The sequence below is a fragment of the Panicum virgatum genome, chromosome 3N (genome assembly GCF_016808335.1).
Source record: "Panicum virgatum strain AP13 chromosome 3N, P.virgatum_v5, whole genome shotgun sequence".
Taxonomy (NCBI): Eukaryota; Viridiplantae; Streptophyta; class Magnoliopsida; order Poales; family Poaceae; genus Panicum; species Panicum virgatum.
The window spans coordinates 68,025,837-68,049,314 of NC_053147.1; the positions used below are offsets into that span (position 1 = coordinate 68,025,837).

Genomic DNA, 23,478 nt, shown 5'->3' on the forward strand with positions numbered 1-23,478 from the left:
GACTTTTATATCCCTCGCCCCACGGGATAATTCGGATAACGGCAGCTTCTGGGCGGAACACCCCGCCGGGTTCGGCCGTCAGCCCTCCACCGACGCCGACGAGTGGGCCCGGTCTCGGTTCCGCCTCCGCGGGACCGGGGTGTCAGCGAGCGTGGAGGGACGCGCGGATCCGTAGGCGGTGCCGGGGCGGACGTGGGGGCGCGGGGTGGTGGCCGTCATGCGCTGCCGACGGCGTGGGGCTGTGCGGAGCACGTGGACACGGTCCATGCACCGGTGGGCTTCCGCGGCCCACCGCGAGGTGAGAGTAGCGCTCGTGGGCCGGGCGCAGCCAGGGAGGCGGAGAGGGAACGGCGGGTCGCGGGACTGAGAGGCCGCGCGGGCTAACCGGATTGCACTCCGCGCTGTTCGAGTCCGCGGAGGGGCCCGGGCGCGCGGCGACGGAGCCTGGCTCATGACGTGTGGGGCCCATGGGGCGCGGGCCCCCCGCGGCACGCGGGGATCTGGGCCTGCGCGCGAGCCGTGCTTTTCGTTTTCTCCTGTAGGCTGCGGACACCTCGTGGCAACCTCGGCGCGGATAAGGCTGACCACAGAAGCAAATTTGATCCCTTCTCGTTTCCCACGCTTTCTCTGTTTACAGTGTTAAATAGTATATCTATAATGTCAAACAGTGTATTTATTCCTCCATTTACTCCCTGCATTGTGGACGGTCTAGGGCCCGCAGAGAGGATCTCGGTGAGTAGAGTACTCTCGCCGCCGTGCGCGTGCGGGGCACGTGACTGGCGTGCTGAGGTTAGCGGGCCGTGGGGTGGGCTGGTGGGGGAGACGTGGACGCGCCGCAGCGGCCCGCACGCGCGCCTCGTGAGCCGTGTCATCGCTGTCGTAATCTTCTCCTTTTTTTTGTTTTTTTTGCTACTGTATATACTTTATTTTCTGGGAGAGAAAAAAAGGCCGCGCACAAGAAAATCGGAAAGTCGGGGAAACTGGCCACGGGCCACACCTACCTACGGAGTACTCGGCTTGCTCAGCTGGGCTGGGCCCATTCTTTCTCTGCCATGCTGTACACTGCGGACCAGGGGCTACGTACATTTGCGAGATAAGCCCATGAATGAAAAATGTTGATCTGGGCCAGAAGTAGGAAACGATCTCGGCCCGCATCTTGGATTCCCTTTTGCTCTGCAGCAGCAGGTCTTGCTCTGCTTCGGCGACAGAGGGCGTGTTTGATATGGGCCAAAAGGGGAGGCCGAGCCCGTCGCGTGCAGAGCGGGTGTTTGATTTACTTGGCCCGGATTGGGAGCCTGGCCTGCGGCGTACAAAATCCCTTCTCTCTCCTGGTTCTGGCCATACGCTCTAGGTTTTCGTTTCTCCTCGGCCATGCTCTTGCGGCGCTCGCGCTGGCGATTCTGGCGGCTGCGCGCGGCTCTGGCGGGCTCGCGCGGGAAGAGGGAAACTTCCGCGCGCTCCCTTCCCCGCCGAAATCCATGGCCTATATTAACCCCCCTTCTCCCTCTCTCTGCTCTTCTCCTCCTCTCCACACTCCACTCCCGTTGAGGTACTGTCGTCGAGGTGAGCTCCGTTGCCGGCGCGTCGATTGCGTTCCGCGGGGTTCGTCTCCGTTCTCCCGGTGTGGATCTGCGTCCAGGCGGCGCGGCTCCCTCTGTTGGCGGGCTCCGGCGAGGCGGGCTTCTTCCTTCTTCTTCTTCTCCGGCGAGGCGGTGTTTCTGTTCGTGGATCTTGCGTCTCTTGTGGTTCGTCGTCCAGATCTGCTCCTTCCTCCCCACCACCTTCCGATTTGAGCAGCATCTGCACCCCTCCGACTCACCCGAGGTGAAATCGGTTTTTCCCTCAACCTTCTCGGTCTACTTTTAATGTTTGCCTCGGATCTCTGTACTTTTTGTTGATGTTTACTATACTCATGGTCAATCCTGCCTATTGTCGTCCATGGTTACTTGTTCTTATTGTTGGTACTTCGTTGATTTGTTTCATAGTGTTACTATTCTTGTCGATGTTCATGTTTTGTTGGTACTGGGAGATGAATGGTCGATGATGAATAGCTTATGTGGCACAAGGAGGCATTTTTTATGCGGGCCGTGCCTTTTTGTGAATGCTTCCACTACCATGCAGAGGCCAGCCAGGGTCTACCTAAATTACTTATACATTTGTGAATGAATGTAGATGGATGCAAATGCACAACATGCTTTAATGGCTAGGCAAGCAGCTGGGATGGTTGTTGTGATGGTGACCTTTGTAGTAAATAGGCTTAGAAGGATTAGTGGAGAAGAGGCAATCCCTTATGGCCCTAGGACTCATGCTGAGAGGCATAGGCAGAGCACACTGCAATTGATGTACAATTACAACGATGTTGAATGCGTTGCAATGCTGCGCATGAGAAGAGTCCCTTTTTTTCTTTATGTAACCTACTCAGAAATAGAGGCCTTGTACCTGAGACAGTAGGGTGTCCTGTGGAAGAGCAGGTGGCAATGTTTTTGCATGTGGTTGGTCACAACCAGAGATTTAGGGTAGTGCACCAATCTTTTAGGAGGTCCATTGAGACGGTGAGTAGAGTCTTTCACCAAGTGTTGTATGCAATTGGTGAGTTAAGGGCTGACATGATAAAGCCTCCTTCCACTGTCACACATCCAAAGATTTTGGGGAGCCACAGATGGTTTCCTTTTTTGAAGGTAATTGTTCATTAGATGCACATCTCATTAGGTTGGCGACACTTGGTACACTTGTTGCTTAAATGCACTTCGCCAATTTTTTGTAGAATTGCATTGGTGCCATTGATGACACACATGTGTTGGCAAGGGTGCCTAGACACATGCAACAAGCTTTCAGGGGTAGACACAAGCATCCAACACAGAATGTGATGGCTGCAGTGAGCTTTGACCTAAAGTTTACATATGTTCTTGCTGGCTGGGAGGGCTCAGCCCATGATGCACTAATCCTGGCTTCTTGCCTCCATTTAGGGGGGGTCAGATACCACTTGAGTGAGTTTGGGAATAGAAACCACCCCACCACTGCAAAAGAGCTATTCAATCTTAGGCACTCCTCTCTCAGGGTATCAGTTGAGAGGGCCTTTGGTGCACTTAAGGATCGGTTCAGAATTATTGACAACAAATCTTTCCACAAGTATAAGAGTCAAGTTAAGCTTGTACTGGCTTGCTGCATTCTGCACAATTGGATCATTGGGTTTGGCCTAGATGAGATTGTACCAGTAGAGGAAGGTTTTCATGGTGACCTGCCTGAGGATGATGAGGGAGAGGTGCCTCTAGACTCACCTACCATGGTGACTCTTAGGGATGAGATTTGCAATGCTATGTGGGCTGCTAGGGGGACATCTAGGACTTGATTTACTTGTATGTCATGGATGTGTAAAATAATTTGGTAGACCCTGGATATGGAACTAATGTGTGGTGGATTGTTGATGTAGTCTTACAATGCTATGTCTGAGACCATGTTGCAATTTGGTTATTTCTGCTTCATTGCTTCTGTACCTTTTACAGTGGTTATTTGTGCTTCATTGCTTCTGTACCTTTTACAAAAATGGGCTAAGGTAGCCAAGTTGAAGGACCTTAGTGGGGCAACATTTGATGATGATGTCCATGCCATAATGCTTGAGCAGGACCACTACCTTGGTCATTGCAAGGTACTAAGTAATGTATGACAGCCTGTACAATTCTCTTCTTAACTCTGGCCTCTCTTCTTAACTGTCTTGTATCTTCTTCACTTTGTGGACTCACTACAGGACCACCCTAAGGATGTTGAATACCTCAACACCCCCATCAGGTTCTACAAAGAGATGGAGGCCCTCTTTGGTAGCACTTTGGCAACTGGTAGGTTTGCCTTAGGGTCCAATGAACCATTGGGGGTGAACAATGCAGACTGTGTGGCTGCTAAGCTTGAGGGGCAGGACTTCTCTTGTGGTACTTCTGAGTTTGGGGAGGGCAGCAATGACAACATTGTAGGGGCTAAGAGGAAGAGGGCCAACTTTAGTGAGGAAGAGATGCTTATGATGACCAACATGACAGATGCTATCAACAATGTTGTGGCAGAACCACCTGAATTATCCCGGCTCAAGTGCGCAGGCCATCACCAGAAAGGCAACACCGGCTCAAACACACTTCAAACGGAACAATTCTTGGTCTGTCGGGTAACGTCCCGATACAACCACCGGTTCTCGGATCAAACAAGCATACCCCGCACGAAGGCGAGTACAGAGATATTACAACCACAAGTTTACAACACAGGTACAATAATGATTACAAACTGTTTCAAACTATTATTACAAAAACCAACTTAAGTAATCAGTTATACAAGCCATAACTTAAATTCAGAGTTTAAACAACGGAAGATAAAACACGACGGCTACAACACGTCGCAAAAGCATACCAAGCTAGCCCAAGCAAGGTATCACTCGTCAAGGTCATTGCCGGTCGCAGACGTATCCCACTCTACGGACCAGCCAGGAGACAAAGAGCAGGGATAGGCCAAACTAGCGATTTGATCCTCAAAACTCATACCTGAAAAAGGGGTTTCAACAGCAAGGCTGAGTATTCTAATACTCAGCAAGACTTAACCGTCAACGGGTATAAGTAGCCCACTTTAGCTAGACTATGCAAGGTTCTGTGAGGCTCTGGTTTTCCTTTTGCTGAAAAGCAATAAAGAGTATGTCCTTACTTTCAAGTTTTAGCTTTCAAGATTCTAGTTAATTAACCATTCTATGTAGCTTTCAAGATTCTATGTAGTCAAAATATAAGAGAGAGTGTCAGGTATATCCACTCCCCGGTCCAATCGGCTACTAGGCTTGCCGCGTACCATATTTACGGCATGTGGCTAGTACTTTCAAAAACTTAACCAGCACTACCACACACCGCGACCTTAGCAAGTTCATCAATACAGACGGGGTCTCACCAAAGGTCATGATATCAAACACGACCCCGTCCGTCGTCCTTATATTGATAACAGAAAGTAAACAAGCAATTCCTATAGAGCTCGCGAGTGACAGGCAATCACTCGACTTTTACCGGTCCTATAAGCTTAGCAATTATTCGAACTCAGGTCTAGTGTTCAGTACATAGGTTCCTAAGATCATGCATCTAGGGTGATTTCCGTTTTAGCTTCGAGATCACCTCCGTCAGACTCCGGGATCAGCTCGTACGTCCCGTCCGATAAGGCAGTCGTATCTATATGTAATACAAGAACAACATTATAAACACACATGGGCAATCATTTATAGAGTAGTTAAATAACAAATTTAACTACACAAGGCATCATGATCAACAGCACAAATGAAGTTTACTAACTTCATAAACAAGTGGGGTGATTTCCTATAACAACTAGTCATGGTTTGCTAATAAATAAACAACTCAAAGCACAAACAGAAATAAATTTAGCAAAAATTAACCTAAATATGAAATGAACAGATTAAGCTACCCTGTAAAAATCATGCCAAGACATTTATCCATTTAATCACAACAATTTATTCATTTAGACAACACCTAGAAAAAGCTTGAATTATACAGGTCAAACTATAACAAAATGGAAGCTCAAAATTTAACAGGAGGTTCACACAGAAATGAGCTAGCAACTGTGAATTTTTCAGGATTTTATATATAAAGATTTAATTCTGAGAAAATAAACAAGACAGAAATCAGATTAGTAAGATCCATTTTTAGCTCCTGTTCTAGCCATGAACTGAGGCTCAAACTTCCTGGACAAGCTAAGATACTCAAGAAGAACATTCAGAAATAATTTCATGATTTATTACGAACAGAAACTATTTACCATAATTAAAGTCTACTAAACAAGAAGTAAACCAAATAAATAGCTACACCAGATAATGATCATGAAATTTTTATAGAAATACTAGTGTTATAAGAACAAACTACCATAAAAGTTTCACTGCAAGACATGGCTTCAAACAGTAGATAAGAAAAAGATAAAATCAACTAATAATTATGCACTAGCAACACAAATCAAATTTTCCAGCAAAAACTTGCAACTAAAGCCCAACATATTATGGTTCTACTGCATAGAGCTCTTCAAGAGGATTCCAAAACATCCATATTTGCTATTTTACGAATTTTCCACGAATTGATATTGAATTTCAAAAATCACAGCAAACTATTACAAACAAGCCCCTATAGCACTATTCCCCTGAGTCACTGACATCGCAGACAGCCCCCTGGGCTTTTTCAAATTCAAGCACGCGGTCCTTGGCCTCGGTCAGAGAGAGGGCATGGGTGTTGACCGGCCTTTACTGGCGACGGCGAGCGCCGGCGGCGAGGGTAGGGTTGGGGAAAAGGACGAGCAGGTCGAGGCGGTTCTCCTGGTGCTTGGAATCGAAGCTGGGGTGGTCGGGAAAGCGGATGTCGACGGCGAGCGGCGGCTTGCGGGCTCGGAGCACGGCGGCGGGGTAACTCCGGTGGGTTTTGGGCTACGAGAAGCGGCTGGGAAGCTGCGCTAGGACGAGGCGCGGCTAATGGTGGGGGCTATTGGGGTGGAGCGGGTCTGTGGTGGCGGCTCCGCGGCGGAGGTGAGCTCGTCGGAGTTCGAACGGGGCGGCGGCGCTGTTCTGGGGCGTGGGGGCGAGGAGAGAGCAAAAGAGTGAGGGGATTCGGTTTCTGGGGATTTTGTAGTGCCCGTGCGCGCGATAGGGAAGGACGGCGAGCTCTGCAGCGGGCTCTCCACGGCGGCATCGCGGTGGTGGCCGCGCGGGCGGCTCTGCGCTCGGCGGGGGCGCGTGGCACGGTAGGGGGAGGCACAGCGCGATGGCAAGGGCGGTGGAGCGGCTCCGGGGCGACGCGTGGGCGCCAGCGCGAAGCAGAGGCGAAGTTGGAGTTGGCCGAGGAGGCGGCGGGCGGCGTGGCGCTGTTGGTCGGCGGTGAGAAGCAGAGCAGGCAGGAGGAAGGGGAAAAAGGGTCAATTTGCAAATTCCAAAAATTCCAAGGACCTGAATGTAAACAAGCAATAACTTTTAAACTAAAGCTCAAATGAAAAAGTGCCCAACATGAAAGTTGTTCAACTTTTCAAGCTCTACAACTCTGATGTTGTGCAAAAATTTATTTGATCAAATATTCAAGAGCTATTTTTGAAAACATAGGAGGGATTTTGAATTCCAAGGAATTTTGTCTCTTTCAAGGTGATTTCACTTTAAACTTAGACTTAAAAGCAAAATTTGCTGCCATGTAATAAATGCACTAAATTTTGCAAAAACACCCTCCACAAAAACTATAACTCCACAACCTATTCAAATATAACTATAGAAAGGACCTTGCATAAAATCATAATTACACATATAACCTTTATATTTACAAAAAGATCCTATTTCAAGCAATTCAAGCACATGATGCATATAATATATACACAACTATTGTGCAGACACCTAGGGTGTTACAGCCTTTCCCCCTAAAAGGAATCTCACCCCGAGATTCTAAAAGATAGACTCTCGAGGGAAGAAGAAGCAGACCAATCATCAAGCCAGCAGGACAAAGTCACACTAGAGAATAATGATGTTGATGATATGATCTTTTGTAGATAAGGATTGAGAACTTAGAGAAAGTTCACGAAACAAGGTATGAATTTATGGGCGAGAGGAATTACTGTGCGATTGTGTGAACTAATCAATTGTTTTTCTACACTAAAGGCTCCAGGACTTCATTCTTTGCAGCTAGAGTCTGTGGATAAAACATGAGATCACAATCACCATCAAAGTCGGCTGGGAAAAGACCGGTGGATTATTCTAGTACTAACATATAGTAGGATTTTTGTAAAGAAGAGAGGACCTAAGTTCTAGGAGAATCAAGGTCTCAACCTGGTGGTGAATCTAGATAGAAAAGATATCAAGGTGAGTTTTTGCTCAAGGACATTCTTGCTCAAACTGTTGATTAAATTAAACATTATGATGCGAGATGCATATGCTTGATGACCATGAGAATGATGCATCCTCAAGATGTATGATTGCAATGCTGGTTAGTGACCCAGAAGGATATACCAAAAACTCACGGTTTTTGTTGGCCGAATCAAAACCCCAAGTTAACACAATATTCAGGTTGCGAAAAATGGATTGTCGGGGTATTGCTTACACATACCAAGATACCAGCGCGCTTCTAGTGGCACAAACGTATGGCTGCAGCACACACGAGGCCCTAGGTCCCGTCGCGGCACCATTGGTCAGTGACAGACACCACGACAAGGTAAAAATATAGCAACCTAAATAATGTGCATGGCTAGAAAGAAAGACGGAGGGTTAGGTGATAAACGCAAAACCCTTCCCAGATGCATATGATGTTAATTGTAATTGAGCCCCATGATGCACATGTTTAAATAATGGCCATGCAACAACCATGCTAGTAATGATCCTGCGTGTTATTCTAGTATTCTTGATTGCCACTCTTTTTAGTTTTCAAGGAGAGTTATCCGAGCAAGGAGGGTAATGGGATTTCCCTTTGATATGCAAAGTATGGGCTAGACGGTTTGAGAATTGAGAATATACCCGTCATATCCGGTGCACCTTCAAGAAGATCGGCAGGTGGGGTGCCTCCAACCCTTCCTTGTAAACTAGCATGTCTCTTGCCCTTATTTTTGTTGTTCTGCATAGAATCTTGACCCCGTTTTGGTCGTCTAGGCTGGGAGCAGTGTCGAGCGAAGTGGTTAGGATTCCCACAATTGAAGCAACATTTTATTTTGCCTGAACCACCAAGTGGGATGAAATCCGTGCAGGTAATTTCCCACCCAGTCAAGTCTATGTCGCTTGGGTCATGCTTGAGAATCCGACGCTTTGCTTGGCGAGCCTTAAGTTCCATCGAAGGTCGCGATGGTGGCGTTAGGGAGTCTAAGTAAACATCCCTTGTCTCCTTTATTTCTTCATTTAGCTCTTGATATTCCGCAACCAGAGGTTGGGGGACATTATATCCATCCCCTAGCTGGTGTTGCTGCTGTAGGAGTTGATAAATCTCTTGCTGTCTCTGAGCAAGTTGCTGGAGTAGTTTGGTCTGGGCAGCCACGAGTTCAGCCAGGTTGGATAGTAGTGGCTGTCCGCTAACACAAGCACTTCCCAACCCTGCAGGAGCATTGTGTGCCCCTTGCACCATCTGCAATGCGTAATTCTTTCATTAACTAGGGAAAAATTTAGTAGCAGCCAGAGAACACATTTTCGAATAAAACTTTCCACATGATCAACCATAGATCAGGTCACAAACTAGGCCAATTAATTTTGTTTTTCCCAGATACAATAGAAAGGCAGATTTCTAGATAGATCTTAGGCGATCGAATAGACAGGGTTCTTGTGCTACGCTGCTAATCAACAGCGATCATAGTAGTGATTGGACTAAAAATATAGTCTCACAGATTCAATAGGCTAAAATTTGATGAGCATCCATGTCACAAAATTTGCAATATCTTTGGTATTCATCAAACAGCCTAGAAATGCACAATGAAGAGATTTGGCAAGTAGGAAGGATCATGATCTTCCAAACTGGTAGTCCAAGTGGTACTGGTTCATCATTTGAGATTCTAAGGAATGAAAAGATCACTAGACATCAAGATGGGGCTTAGGATGAAGGCATGACTTAAAACCATCTTTTTCATCTAAGAAAGTCTAAGCATTTTAACAAGCATGCTTCTAAAGTCAAAATTTATCCCACTTATGGTTTAAGCACACTAACACTTATCTATGAGGATTCATACTAGAAATTCCTTAAAAATCTTATGTAACAACTTCAAATACTAGGAACCAAATCAAGCATCAACCAAATATGCATGCACGTCCTGACCGTCCTCACAAGATAAACAATTGCCAACTATCGTTGGGCTTATGTAGTTAGCACGGTGGCATACATAAATACGGCTCTCCCTATATAGCTAGTCGATACATTCTAACCGTTCTTAACTTATCGAATTGTGGTTAGTGTACCTACAGAAGATTGGCAGAACATATATATATCCAATGAACCTTTCATGCCAGCACTCATGAAAGCGTCCTCAAACATTACCGCTCACTATAAAAGCGGCAGCCATACAATTTCCGCCGTATGGCCAACGTTAACATACACCACTTAGTGGCGTATTCATAAGTTCCTTTACTCCCAATGTAGTCGACCGAGGTCGGTATATTGGCAGCAGCTCAAGTAGATCACTGCTTGAGCGCAGCGTTCAGTTCGCATCGCCGACGGGAAGGTCAGACTCCCTCAGCTGACTGAGTATATTTTACTTCCAATATAGTCAACTAATAGTTGGTATATTGGGAGCACCTCAAGTAAGCCACTGCTTGAGGGCAGCGTTCGGCTCGCATCACCGACGGGAAGGTCAGACTCCCTCAGCTGACTGAGGATCCTTATCTTCTTACCTCAACGTAGGTGCATCGTTACAGGAATTAAGAGTTGCTTGTGAGTATGGTTTAACAAAATGTAAGTGCTGGAAGTCAGATAACATAAACCATACATAAATAGCCACCTAGTAATTCCCGTAAATTCCCTAGGACTACGTTCTATGCACAACCCTTAACGATTCCAACGTAGTTCTCCGAAATACTTTGTTCTTCCAATTTTATAAGAAAACCAGTTTTTAAGGTTCCAACATCTCCGGTGTATGCTTGCAGCTCTGATACCAGCTGTGGCAGAACCACCTGAATTATCCCGGCTCAAGTGCGCAGGCCATCACCAGAAAGGCAACACCGGCTCAAACGCACTTCAAACGGAACAATTCTTGGTCTGTCGGGTAACGTCCCGATACAACCACCGGTTCTCGGATCAAACAAGCATACCCCGCACGAAGGCGAGTACAGAGATATTACAACCACAAGTTTACAACACAGGTACAATAATGATTACAAACCGTTTCAAACTATTATTACAAAAACCAACTTAAGTAAAACAGTTATACAAGCCATAACTTAAATTCAGAGTTTAAACAGCGGAAGATAAAACACGACGGCTACAACACGTCGCAAAAGCATACCAAGCTAGCCCAAGCAAGGTATCACTCGTCAAGGTCATTGCCGGTCGCAGACGTATCCCACTCTACGGACCAGCCAGGAGACAAAGAGCAGGGATAGGCCAAACTAGCGATTTGATCCTCAAAACTCATACCTGAAAAAGGGGTTTCAACAGCAAGGCTGAGTATTCTAATACTCAGCAAGACTTAACCATCAACGGGTATAAGTAGCCCACTTTAGCTAGACTATGCAAGGTTCTGTGAGGCTCTGGTTTTCCTTTTGCTGAAAAGCAATAAAGAGTATGTCCTTACTTTCAAGTTTTAGCTTTCAAGATTCTAGTTAATTAACCATTCTATGTAGCTTTCAAGATTCTATGTAGTCAAAATATAAGAGAGAGTGTCAGGTATATCCACTCCCCGGTCCAATCGGCTACTAGGCTTGCCGCGTACCATATTTACGGCATGTGGCTAGTACTTTCAAAAACTTAACCAGCACTACCACACACCGCGACCTTAGCAAGTTCATCAATACAGACGGGGTCTCACCAAAGGTCATGATATCGAACACGACCCCGTCCGTCGTCCTTATATTGATAACAGAAAGTAAACAAGCAATTCCTATAGAGCTCGCGAGTGACAGGCAATCACTCGACTTTTACCGGTCCTATAAGCTTAGCAATTATTCGAACTCAGGTCTAGTGTTCAGTACATAGGTTCCTAAGATCATGCATCTAGGGTTTCAATTCAAATCCTAAGAACTGTAAATGCACAAGTAAATAATATCAGTAAATGATAATAATTTGAAGTATAGGTTATGTCCGGGGCTTGCCTTCTCGGTAGTTGCTAACTATTTCAGCCCTAGGCTCTTCCAAACTTTGGTCCGGGGCTTCAGTTAGTTCCGCAGTGTTTACTTGAGCTTCGAGATCACCTCCGTCAGACTCCGGGATCAGCTCGTACGTCCCGTCCGATAAGGCAGTCGTATCTATATGTAATGCAAGAATAATATTATAAACACACATGGGCAAATGTTTATAGAGTAGTTAAATAACAAATCTAACTACACAAGACATCATGATAAACAGCACAAATGAAGTTTACTAACTTCATAAACAAGTGGGGTGATTTCCTATAACAACTAGTCATGGTTTGCTAATAAATAAACAACTCAAAGCACAAACAGAATAAATTTAGCAAAAATTAACCTAAACATAAAATGAACAGATTAAGCTACCCTGTAAAAATCATGCCAAGACATTTAGCCATTTAATCACAACAATTCATTCATTTAGACAACACCTAGAACAAGCTTGAATTATACAGGTCAAACTAGAGCAAAGTAGAAGCTCAAAATTTAACAGGAGGTTCACACAAAATGAACTAGCAACTGTGAATTTTTCAGGATTTTATCTATAGAGAATTAATTCTGAGAAAATAAACAAAACAGAAATCAGATTAGTAAGATTCATTTTTAGCTCCTGTTCTAGCCATGAACTGAGGCTCAACCTTCCTGGACAAACTAAGATACTCAAGAAGAACATTCAGAAATATTTTCATGATTTATTACGAACAGAAACTATTTACCATAATTAAAGTCTACTAAACAAGGAGTAAACCAAATAAATAGCTACACCAGATAAATGATCATGAAATTTTTATAGAAATACTAGTGTTATAAGAACAAACTACCATAAAATTTTCACTGCAAGACATGGCTTAAAACAGTAGATAAGAAAAAGATGAAATCAACTAATAATTATGCACTAGCAACACAAATCAAATTTTTCAGCAAAAACTTGCAACTAAAGCCTAACATACTATGGTTCTACTATATAGAGCTCTTCAAGAGGATTCCAAAACATCCAGATTTGCTATTTTACGAATTTTCCACGAATTGATATTGAATTTCAAAAATCACAGCAAACTATTACAAACAAGCCCCTATAGCACTATTCCCCTGAGTCACTGACATCGCAGACAGCCCCCTGGGCTTTTTCAAATTCAAGCACGCGGTCCTTGGCCTCGGTCAGAGAGAGGGCACGGGTGTTGACCGGCCTTTACCGGCGACAGCGAGCGCTGGCGGCGAGGGTAGGGTTGGGGAAAAGGACAAGCAGGTCGAGGCGGTTCTCCTGGTGCTTGGAATCGAAGCTGGGGTGGTCGGGAAAGCGGATGTCGACGGCGAGCGGCGGCTTGCGGGCTCGGAACACGGCGGCGGGGTAACTCCGGTGGGTTTTGGGCTACGAGAAGCGGCTGGGAAGCTGCGCTAGGACGAGGCGCGGCTAATGGTGGGGGCTATTGGGGTGGAGCGGGTCTGTGGTGGCGGCTCCACGGCGGAGGTGAGCTCGTCGGAGTTCGAGCGGGGCGGCGGCGCTGTTCTGGGGCGTGGGGGCGAGGAGAGAGCAAAAGAGTGAGGGGATTCGATTTCTGGGGCTATTGTAGTGCCCGTGCGCGCGATAGGGAAGGACGGCGAGCTCTGCAGCGGGCTCTCCATGGCGGCATCGCGGTGGTGGCCGTGCGGGCGGCTCTGCGCTCGGCGGGGGCGCGTGGCACGGTAGGGGGAGGCACAGCGCGATGGCAAGGGCGGTGGAGCGGCTCCGGGGTGACGCGTGGGCGCCAGCGCGAAGCAGAGGCGAAGTTGGAGTTGGCCGGGGAGGCGGCGGGCGGCGTGGCGCTGTCGGTCGGCGGTGAGAAGCAGAGTAGGCAGGAGGAAGGGGAAAAAGGGCCAATTTGCAAATTCCAAAAATTCCAGGGACCTAAATGTAAACAAGCAATAACTTTTAAACTAAAGCTCAAATGAAAAAGTGCCCAACATGAAAGTTGTTCAACTTTTCAAGCTCTACAACTTTGATGTTGTGCAAAAATTTATTTGATCAAATATTCAAGAGCTATTTTTGAAAACATAGGAGGGATTTTGAATTCCAAGGAATTTTGTCTCTTTCAAGGTGATTTCACTTTAAACTTAGACTTAGAAGCAAAATTTGCTGCCATGTAATAAATGCACTGAATTTTGTAAAAACACCCTCCACAAAAATTATAACTCCACAACCTATTCAAATATAACTATAGAAAGGACCTTGCATAAAATCATAATTACACATATAACCTTTATATTTACAAAAAGATCCTATTTCAAGAAATTCAAGCACATGATGCATATAATATATACACAACTACTGTGCAGACACCTAGAGTGTTACAAATGTTGCCAATGCTATGCTGAAAATAGGTGCTGCACATGTCGATCCAGACCTCTACCTTGCTATCATGGAGATGGAGATGTCTGACTTCTCCACTGAGGCCTTGATTGTTGCCTACACCCATCTCCTTAAGAAAAAGGCTGTTGCAACTGGTTTTGTCAACATGTCCACCCCCCATAGGGCCATATGGCTGAGGACCTACCTGGCCAAGAACTACTATTTGTAGTTCTGTCCATGTTGTGCAGACAACACTTAGAGGGGGTTGACTGTTGAGAAGTATAGTTCCTCCACCTCCCTCCCCCACTCTCTTCTCTTTTGGGTTCCATTTTGGCTAGAAACTGTGCAAGGTAGATGGCTGACCAGCACCTGTTCTTTTGGGTTTAATTAGCAGGAGGGTGGCTAACTAAGGATAGTGTACTTATATTTCAACTTGTTGTATTCAAATGCAGCCTCTGTTGGCTTGCTGTTGCACTGATATGAAGTTGTATGCTATTACGATCCATTCCTGTTTCATTACTTCATAATATGTTGCTTTGTATTTGGCCTATGATGCATTGTACACTAATTTGAGGTGCATTTGCTTGTTTTCCATATCAATAATGTGGCTTTGCTTCTTCTTGTCTCTTGGAATGAAACTGAGCCTAGTGGTGGCTGTAACCAAGCTGAGTTCATACTCCTGCCAGTCTTTGTTGCATTCCAAAAGCATTTGATGTGACTTTTTTCTGAATCTCATACCACCTGATTATTTTTTGCACCCATGATGATTTATAGATTATGCCAGCAGCTGAGGCCTTGTTTCTCCCTCTGATTTGTGTGTTTCTCCTGTTTAATGCCTATGATGATACCAATGCCATGGTGAGGAAAGGTTTACATTTATGGTCTTTAACTTATGAGGTACTGGGCATATGATGAAGCTATTTTTCATGACTGTCATCGAACCGTGAATAACATCCATGCCTAAGTAACTTGTCAGGATCTGGGCTTATGAATACTTGGGGCGTGTTTGATTGCTGGGCTGGATGTTGGTCACGCTCTCATGGCCTTCATGACTGTACAGATTGCCTACCTTTTTAGATCCCTTATGCTCCAAGTTAATAGACTAAATGAAAAGACAAATTGAATCTGAGGCAAATCATTACTGTCCTTACTACCTTTCTCATAATCTCATATCACATCATCTAATGTCCTTACTACTTTTCTGTGTTGGCTGCTTCTGTCTACTGGTGCTCCTTCTGTTAATTATGTTCGGTTGATGATAAATGTGTGATGATGAAAACTGGTGTTGGTCAACTCTAACTCCAACTCAATGTTGTTATTTTGAAATTGCCGATGATGTTGGGTAATTACCTGAGGCCATTATTTCAGACCTGATCATATGAACTTTGCTATTTTCATATGTTGCTGTTGAAATATGTTGAGTTGTGAATCCATGGGCCATGCTGGATTGGCTGGAATCAAACACCATCTCGTTTTGGTAGTTGATGGTAGTTGGGGTTGGGCCAGGCTACTGGCTGTGAATCAAACACAGAAAAGTAATAACCTGGCCCAAATGCTACATACAAATCAAACAAGTGCACTTGTGCACCGCAGGCCGGGCCGTGGCTGGCCTGGGCTGGCTCGCTGGCCAGGCCTTGCACAGCCCTGATATCAAACACGCCCAGAGCGGAGCTGAGCCTACGAACTCGGGACGCAAGTTCAGATTCAAACTTGCCTCAACTTCGAAAAATCTACGGTGAACACTGAACACGCACGCGGTGCATGCCTACGGTGCTTTGTCTGAATGATTGGTCGCTGGGATGGAAATTCAGCAGCGAGTGCCACAACAACACATCGAAGCACTGAAGCAGGAAAAGTGGCTCTGAAAACGGCAAGAAAGCCAAGCTGAGACCAACGGGCCAGCTACGGCCGAGCTGTCTCAGTCAGGTTTCTATCTGTTGTCTCCGGACGAGCTACGGAGTTTCAGAGTGTGTGTGGAGGCTGGCTGTCTGTCCCACTCCCACTCTCCCAGGAAAGCTTGCACCTAGCAGCAGCTCTTGAACCTTTTGTACCAGGACGCCATCTCTCCTTTTCAATTTCAGCTTCTGCAAATGGACGCAGCAAAGCCGACCATCAGGCATTCAGACCATGTATAGTGCGGCCGTCGCGTTCGGTATTCATATGTGCGTACCTACATGTTTTCTGAATGTACTTTCGGTGTGTCTGTGCTGTACAACACAGCCTCTGAAGAAAATCTGCCTTCAGATGCTGTCCTAGTCTTCGCATGATCTTGCCAAGATCTCAGAGATCCACGGCAGATTTCATCAAAGGAAAAGGCTTCGCTGCAGCAGGTACTGAACCGAGCTGAATCCACTTTGGTGTCTGAGGCTTCCCCCGAGACCAAACGCATTGCATTGGTCAGCAAAAAGGGCGCTCGTTCATTGCAATGGCCGTGGCAAGTACTACGACTCCAACGCTTTATTTAATTTAGTGCCGTGCATTCGGTGCAGCTTTGGTTCATTGGTTAGGGTCTTAGTTGGTGAAGCTCTGATCTCCGAACCTTTCAGCAAGCCTGCACACAGATCAGGGTCAAAGGAGTACAATAACCTGGAACGATTCAGTGATTCTACTGGCACGTGACAATCAAGACTAAAGATCATGAAAGATGGAGCCCTGTTCATCATTTTAAAAAAAATATGTTTTCTCATCACACAAGCTTTGAAATTTTAATTGTAGAAGAATGAATGAATATTTTTAGTGATGTTGAATTGGTGTATCTTTGGTTGGTGTTGGTCTGAATCTCTCCCCCTGGAATGACAGTGAAAAGAACACATGAGCCTGGTGTGATTCTACTGAATGGGTAGGAATCAAGTGAGTCAAAGTCGTGCAAGGTATTATCTGAGTACTAGCGTTTCCTGAATTTCTTTTTTTTATATACACGTCACGCTTTAAAACCAGAACACAATAAAAGGTTTAGAAATTCAGCGTCACTTTCTTTCCTTTTTGCACTATCATCTCATCTTGTTTGAACACCTCATCTGTGGGCCATATGGTGAATGTACACAAGTCATCGTTGACCGAAGAAAAGAGAAGGGGGTTCCAACTCACACTTGCCATAAGCAACATCACAAACATAAAAAATTTTAGTTCTTCTAAAAAAAGTGAAAATATGAAACACTAAATTCCATGTCGAGCCCATTCATCATCCGTATGACTCTGATTGGCGATTAGGCAAGATCCAAATGCATCTTTTGACCTGCCATGACAGCGCGCGCGCGCACACACACACATTACAGATTGCACCACAATTCATACACCTTAGGATGGACGATGAGTTCATCTATCTGCAGTGGCAGCAGGTCGCCTGTCGCATTCAATAAAAACATTTGCTTTCCATATTTCATTTAATTGTTTGACAGTTTTTTCTCGCCTTCTTAATTGCGTGAGCTTTACCTTTGCTTGTGGTGGATCGGCGCCGGAAAAGTAGGGCTTGACAGTGAGAGGTCAGCTTTGGCATAAATCTTTTCACTGATAAGAGACATCTAACCATTCCTTATCCAACGATACTGTTTGGTTCAGAGACTATTAGTCCATTTGTGCGGACGCACTCAATGATCTTGTCCCTGTTCAACTACAGTGTATTTTGTCCCCAAAAAAACTACAGTGTATTTCAGGCCCCACTTCATGCAAGCACGCATTTCACTACTTTCTTCAGAATCCAAGGAATCAGAAAAACTGTCAGACTTGCAAAATGCTCTATACAACATGACCAGAGTACACATGTTTGGAGCAGAACAGGAGATAATTAACATAATGGTAATGTTGTAGGATTACAAGTCCAGCAAACTCACTTCACAGGTAAAGATGTGCAGGAGCAAACACCCTTTCTTTCTTTACAAAATGAATGCTCCCAAAAGCCTGGAAGAAGTGAACAAACACACACACATGCGTGCATGCCAAAAGATAGTTAAGCTATACTAGTCAGTTCATCTTAATTAGAGAAAGCAAATGGAGCAAACTAGAAACGAAGCCAAATCTTCGATCTGATCCACTTCACAATTCGCTCTTAAAAGCAAGGCTCTATATGTTAAGCTAAGCAGCCAACTCCCTAGGTCTCAGCAGCAACCATGGCCGGCTATACAACAGCGACAGCATGGGTTACTGCAACCTCCATGGGCGGTGGATGGGTTACCATGACTTCCATGGCAGGTGTTGGTGTTGGTGACGGTGGTTCAGGCCAACAAAACTCAAAAGTGGGGAACGGAGAAGGCATGGTTGTTTCGGCAGGGCATGATTCCGTATAATGGAACTCGATCTGGAGGCGGTGGTGCAGCGGAGTTGATGCCATGAGACCCTTCTTGATGTCAGCCTGCAGCTCACGGATTGGGATGGCAGCCAAGAAACTTTTGATGTACTCCTTGCATGCATCCTTACCCTTCAACACAAGCTCACACTCTTCACTGTCAGTTTCGCTGTCTTGCTCAGCTGAGGAGGAGCTCTCTGAGGAATCCTTGAGGCGTCCACTGGAATCAGGATTCGCCTCCTTTTCAGCAGGTACTTTATGAATCGTGGTGTTGTCATCAAACTTCAAGATGTATGCCTGGTTACAACCTTCAGACAGTCTCTCACCAAGTGTATCAATGATGTAATAAGCATCGGCATCAACCTTTAGGACAAAAAAGTGGTCATTCCAACTAACAATGTATAGGGTAGATTTTCCAGTGGAGCACTCGGCCGCTCGGCTTATCTCATCCCAGATGTTATCAAATGACATAGCACCATCAAGGAAGTCGAATCCACTTACGTCCTCAGTACCTTCAGGATGGAAGAACCCAATGAATGACTTGCTAGGAGCAACTGTTAGTGGGCGGATCTTTGCATGCAGAACTGTTTCAAGATCAAAGTGTTTGTCTGGAAAGCGCTCCCTGTAGGTCTCATTCTCGCAAAGCTTCCTCCATTCTAGAGAGCCATCTCGGATGAGGTTGTCGAATTGTGACCTGATGGGCATTAGGTCCTGGTTTGCTTGGAACCAGTCCGCAATAACAGCCACAAGTGCTGTGCAGGCACTCTCCCCCGCAGCTCGTTCGCTTCTCTGGTCTATTGATGCGAAGAAGACCTGGGTAGAAAGCTTCAAGTGGCCATCACGGCTAAATACTTCCTTCAACTCCCAGTTCCCCACAACAAAATCATCATCACCAAATACTGACACCATACTATTAGTGGAGCCATTTGATCCCTGCAAATGAAGATGATATGCTGTCGATAAACATCCAACAGTAACACAAGTAGGAAAAAAAGGGAACAAAAATTCAAAATTCTTGAGGTATCAATAAAGCATGTACCTCTGAAACAGATCCATCAGAAGGGGTCAACAGCCGACGATCATAGTCAATATCATCACCGCCCTCCTCTCCATATGGCTTCAACAAGGGCTCCCCTTTAGCCTTTGGCAATTTTGTCTTCTTCCATCGAACAGGAAGTATGCTCCTCTTTCGCCGTCCAGGGATGGAAGCCTGCTCCTCGGCAGTGGAGGATGGCACTTGCTCAACATGATAGCTGACATCAGAATTTCGGTGACTGTAATGTATCCATCCATCATCTCCATCAATCCTAGGTGCATAAAGTAGGGCACCAACATTCATAGTCTGCAGTGAGCCATAGCTGAATGTCTTCCTGACAGTTGAACCCCCCAAGTCATCATCCAGCTCTTTATCATCCAGATCATCATCGATAGAGTCAGTATCACAAGAAAATTCCGCACCATCACTATGAACATAGTACTTCTCACTGCCATCACAGTCTTGGTTAGTCTTTCTGAACCTCCGTGTCGACACTAGATCTCTTAGGATTTTAAGATTTCTCAGCCCCACTTTAATGACAGAAGCCTCATCTTTTCCAGAAGGAACAGAGTCACCAGAGGAAGGTGACAATGGGGCAACAACAATAGAACCCTGTGAAGCACCAGGTGATTGTGGAGAAATTCTTAGTTCCACCAGGCTCAAAGTTAGCTGGAAAGAAAAATAACACCAAATGTTACACAATGTTTTACTATCTGATGAGAATCAGAAAACAAAATAAATTTTGGTGTTTCAATACATGGAGTCATATATTTGACAAGAGGCATACATGGAGCGATGGGGCCAGGTCAGTTGCACCACTGGGCGCCGACAATGGTAGAATTATCTCAATTTCCTCTTCAGCAGCAGATGCGTAATCTGCAAGGTTTAGTGAAGCAGTTCCCATAACAAGTTTGCTCTTTGACATTTTATTTGATTCCTGTGGCAACAGGGAGAAAATATCAAGGAGGTCCAAAACAAACTGCGCGAGTTAATACAAGCATACCAAGTCATAGATACATTCTTCCCCAGCTCTGCTTGTTTAAAGACAGTAAAATTGGTTGTCTTTCCCATAAAAAATTTAAATACCTTTCACGAAACATACAAAAGGTAATAGTGACTTCAGTTTTAACTTCCCCAATTCGTTTGCATGATATTGGGTGACAATCTCCACTAAGTATCACACGGTGGACTTAAAGCAAAAACTGATATAACGGTGGATCACCCATGCCAAATTACCCAAGACGAATGGGACAGGAAAATGGCAGTTACACTGAGTGTGAACATGTCAAAACAAAACGACAAAACGATATCCTTGTAATAACTATACAAATGTTGGACAAGGCAACAATGCAAGACAAGGATAATAAACTGAAACAACTCATAAAAGCCAAATCCTCCTGAGTTTACGGGGTAACAGGAGAATAAATTATGCGTGCTTCCTCATTTCCCATCTCTACTTCTAAACAGATGACACCGCACATTGAACTGGTCTATACCAGGCCAGACTAGCTACTAATCAACGACAGAATTATTTGCTGGTTTCAGTGTTTGACAGCTAGACTATTATATACTCAAATAAGTCTAATATCAAAACCAATATAATTTACCGAACAAAAGTATTTCACTTTTCTAATTAAGTTACCCAAATATAAAACTAAAAAATGGGAAACGGAAAAAATAAAACCATCCCGTGATCTCGACACAAGGAAATAGAAGCAGGCCGGGCTATTCATCCTAAAAACATAAAATGAAACACAACGGAGCTAAAAGCAGCAATGACTTTCAATATGTATGTAGATGGATACAGGCATAATTTTGCTAGGGCTCCTAAAATTATGGGCTTTATAGAACGTATATATCTATGTAAAGAGAATTAATTCGACCAAGTAGATGTCTTGTTCTGTTAAAGCATAATTTTGATGCCTTGGGATCGTTCCCCCTGTGAAGACAAGACCCAAATGAATTTTTAATAACTCACAAATTTTAATGGTACCAACAAATAACCAATGAGGCCTGACCCATTCCAAGGAAAAGTCAAAACTTTCGCCATCAATATGACCAAGATGAAATGCTTAAAAAATCCAAACAAGAATTACTGTAACACCGATGGCAAAATTAATCCAGTGTTGCAATCAACTCAAACATCAAATCCATCAATCCAATGATAATAATGAAAAGAAGAGCATATGCAACCATAAACTGATTTAATCTAGCTCAGATGCACAGGCAAGATGAAGCCGAGAGAAGGGGGAGATGCTCACGCTGACGACGGAGAAGGAGACGTCCCACGGGTGGAACGCGGTGGCCTCACGGTGCGACGTCGCCGTGAGCGCCGCGTCCCTCTCGAACTCCTCCTCCCACGCCACCGCCACCATCGTCGGCGCAGGGGCGGAGGCGCCATCCTCGACGCCGGCCGGGGCGGGCGCGGCTCCGGCTGCCGGCAGCGCCTCCTTCCGCGTCTGGTTCCTGGGCGGCCGCTGGGCGCGCCGCAGCGAGCCCAGCGGCGACATCTTGGGGCCCTTCCAGCTCACCTCCACGAACACCTTCGCCTCCGCCTCGGGGGACCCCTCGGGCGAGAGGGGCGCGGGCTGCGGCGGCGGCAGCCCCTCCGCCCGCCGCACCACCAGCCGGACGCGGAAATTCCGCGCCGGCGGCGGCCGCGGCCACCGCATCATCCTCGCCACCATCACCGGCGGCGGTCAAAGAACCCGGTGCCTCCTCCGGTCAAAGAAAAACGAGGGGGAGCCTTCCGGCAGGAAACCTCCCGGCGGCAACCACACTTACCCGACAACCTCCAACACAGAAAGATCGTGCTCCCCACCCAATTGCAACCAAGAATCCCAGCTCGGCTCCAAGAACGCCAGGCGAAGACTCGATCTCCTCGCCCGAATCGGCCGGGGTGACCCTCGAATCGGGGGAGGAGGATGGCGCAAGGCCGGATTTTGGCGGCGGAATCGGGATTAGGGGGGCGCGGATTTTTGTCGGGGCGGGTCGGGACGGGAATTGAGGAGGAAGGGGGTTGGAGATTGGGACGGGAATATACGAGGAGAGATGCACGCACGCGCCGAGGCGAGGAGGGAGAGTGAGGAGGAGCGAGGAAATAAATAGGGGGAGGAAGAAAAGGTTAATTATTTAATTTTTTGTAATTTTCTGGGGTTGGGGATATCGCGGAGGAGGGCCCACCGGCCGGCCTCTCCGTGCTGTCGTTTTAATTTCGCTTTTACTTTTTTTCGTTTGATTTAATTAATTTTTGTGGATTTTAGTTTCCGGATAATTCTAAGTTAGTTAGTTAGGTCTGTTAATCGGGGCTAATTTTTCGGATAACCTTTTATCCGATGCTTCTTGTGCTCCGTGAAAGCTGAGCCGTTGGATCATTGACCGAGGATGCTTCCATGCGTGCGTGCATGACGCTTTCGTTGGTTTTGTTCACTTGTTGGGGTTGGGTGGGTTATGACCTGTTCACAATGGAGGGCAAAAGGCAAGATTATCTATAATAAAATAAAGTCTGTTAGCAACGAAGCTGAATCAGTGTTTTATGTGTTTTTACTGGCAGAGAAAGGAAGAAAACTTAACTGATTGAAAGATGTTTTTTTTTTTTTGCATGAGCAAATAATGAAACTTTGGACCATATAGAATAGGAATTAGTCTGTAATAATTGTTAGAGCTCCTCCAATGCACATAAATCTAGGATTTGCTCAGACAACTAAACCCCTGCTACTTGGCCTGGGGCACATAACCACTGCATGCATCAAGGAACAAGAAGAGGGCCTTGGAACAAGACAATAGGCAGGGTGGTCACTGGACTAAAAATTATATTAGTATGTGCAACTACTGTGGCTAGCTCGGTTTCTCAATCATGGCTGTACAAAGTTTGTCCGCACAAGAGCCAAAAGACCAGGCATTATTCAAAGCAAAGCGTGTCTCCTGACAGTGATCTTGGCAAGCCCAAGGTATTATTAGTAAACTATACTCCATACAGCAGCTAGCTAGCACAAGCTTTGGGTGTACACACCGGTTGACCCAGCAAAGAATGATTA

At 45.7% G+C, this 23,478-nt stretch overlaps 2 protein-coding genes across 2 annotated transcripts; one reads left to right on the forward strand and one right to left on the reverse strand.

Annotated features, from left to right (window-relative positions):
- The first annotated feature begins 3,454 nt into the window (after positions 1 to 3,454).
- Positions 3,455 to 14,352, forward strand: LOC120668063. Its single transcript, XM_039948015.1, has 3 exons — positions 3,455 to 3,646; positions 3,746 to 4,030; positions 14,119 to 14,352. The coding sequence occupies exons 1-3, from the start codon at positions 3,455 to 3,457 to the stop codon at positions 14,350 to 14,352; spliced, it is 711 nt and encodes a 236-aa protein (XP_039803949.1).
- A 3,494-nt stretch (positions 14,353 to 17,846) lies between these two features.
- On the reverse strand, positions 17,847 to 22,519 carry LOC120666992. Its single transcript, XM_039947000.1, has 4 exons — positions 21,703 to 22,519; positions 20,229 to 20,378; positions 19,445 to 20,110; positions 17,847 to 19,338 (listed from the first exon to the last, which is right to left on the reverse strand). The coding sequence occupies exons 1-4, from the start codon at positions 22,126 to 22,128 to the stop codon at positions 18,238 to 18,240; spliced, it is 2,343 nt and encodes a 780-aa protein (XP_039802934.1). The 5' UTR covers positions 22,129 to 22,519; the 3' UTR covers positions 17,847 to 18,237.
- Positions 22,520 to 23,478: the final 959 nt, after the last annotated feature.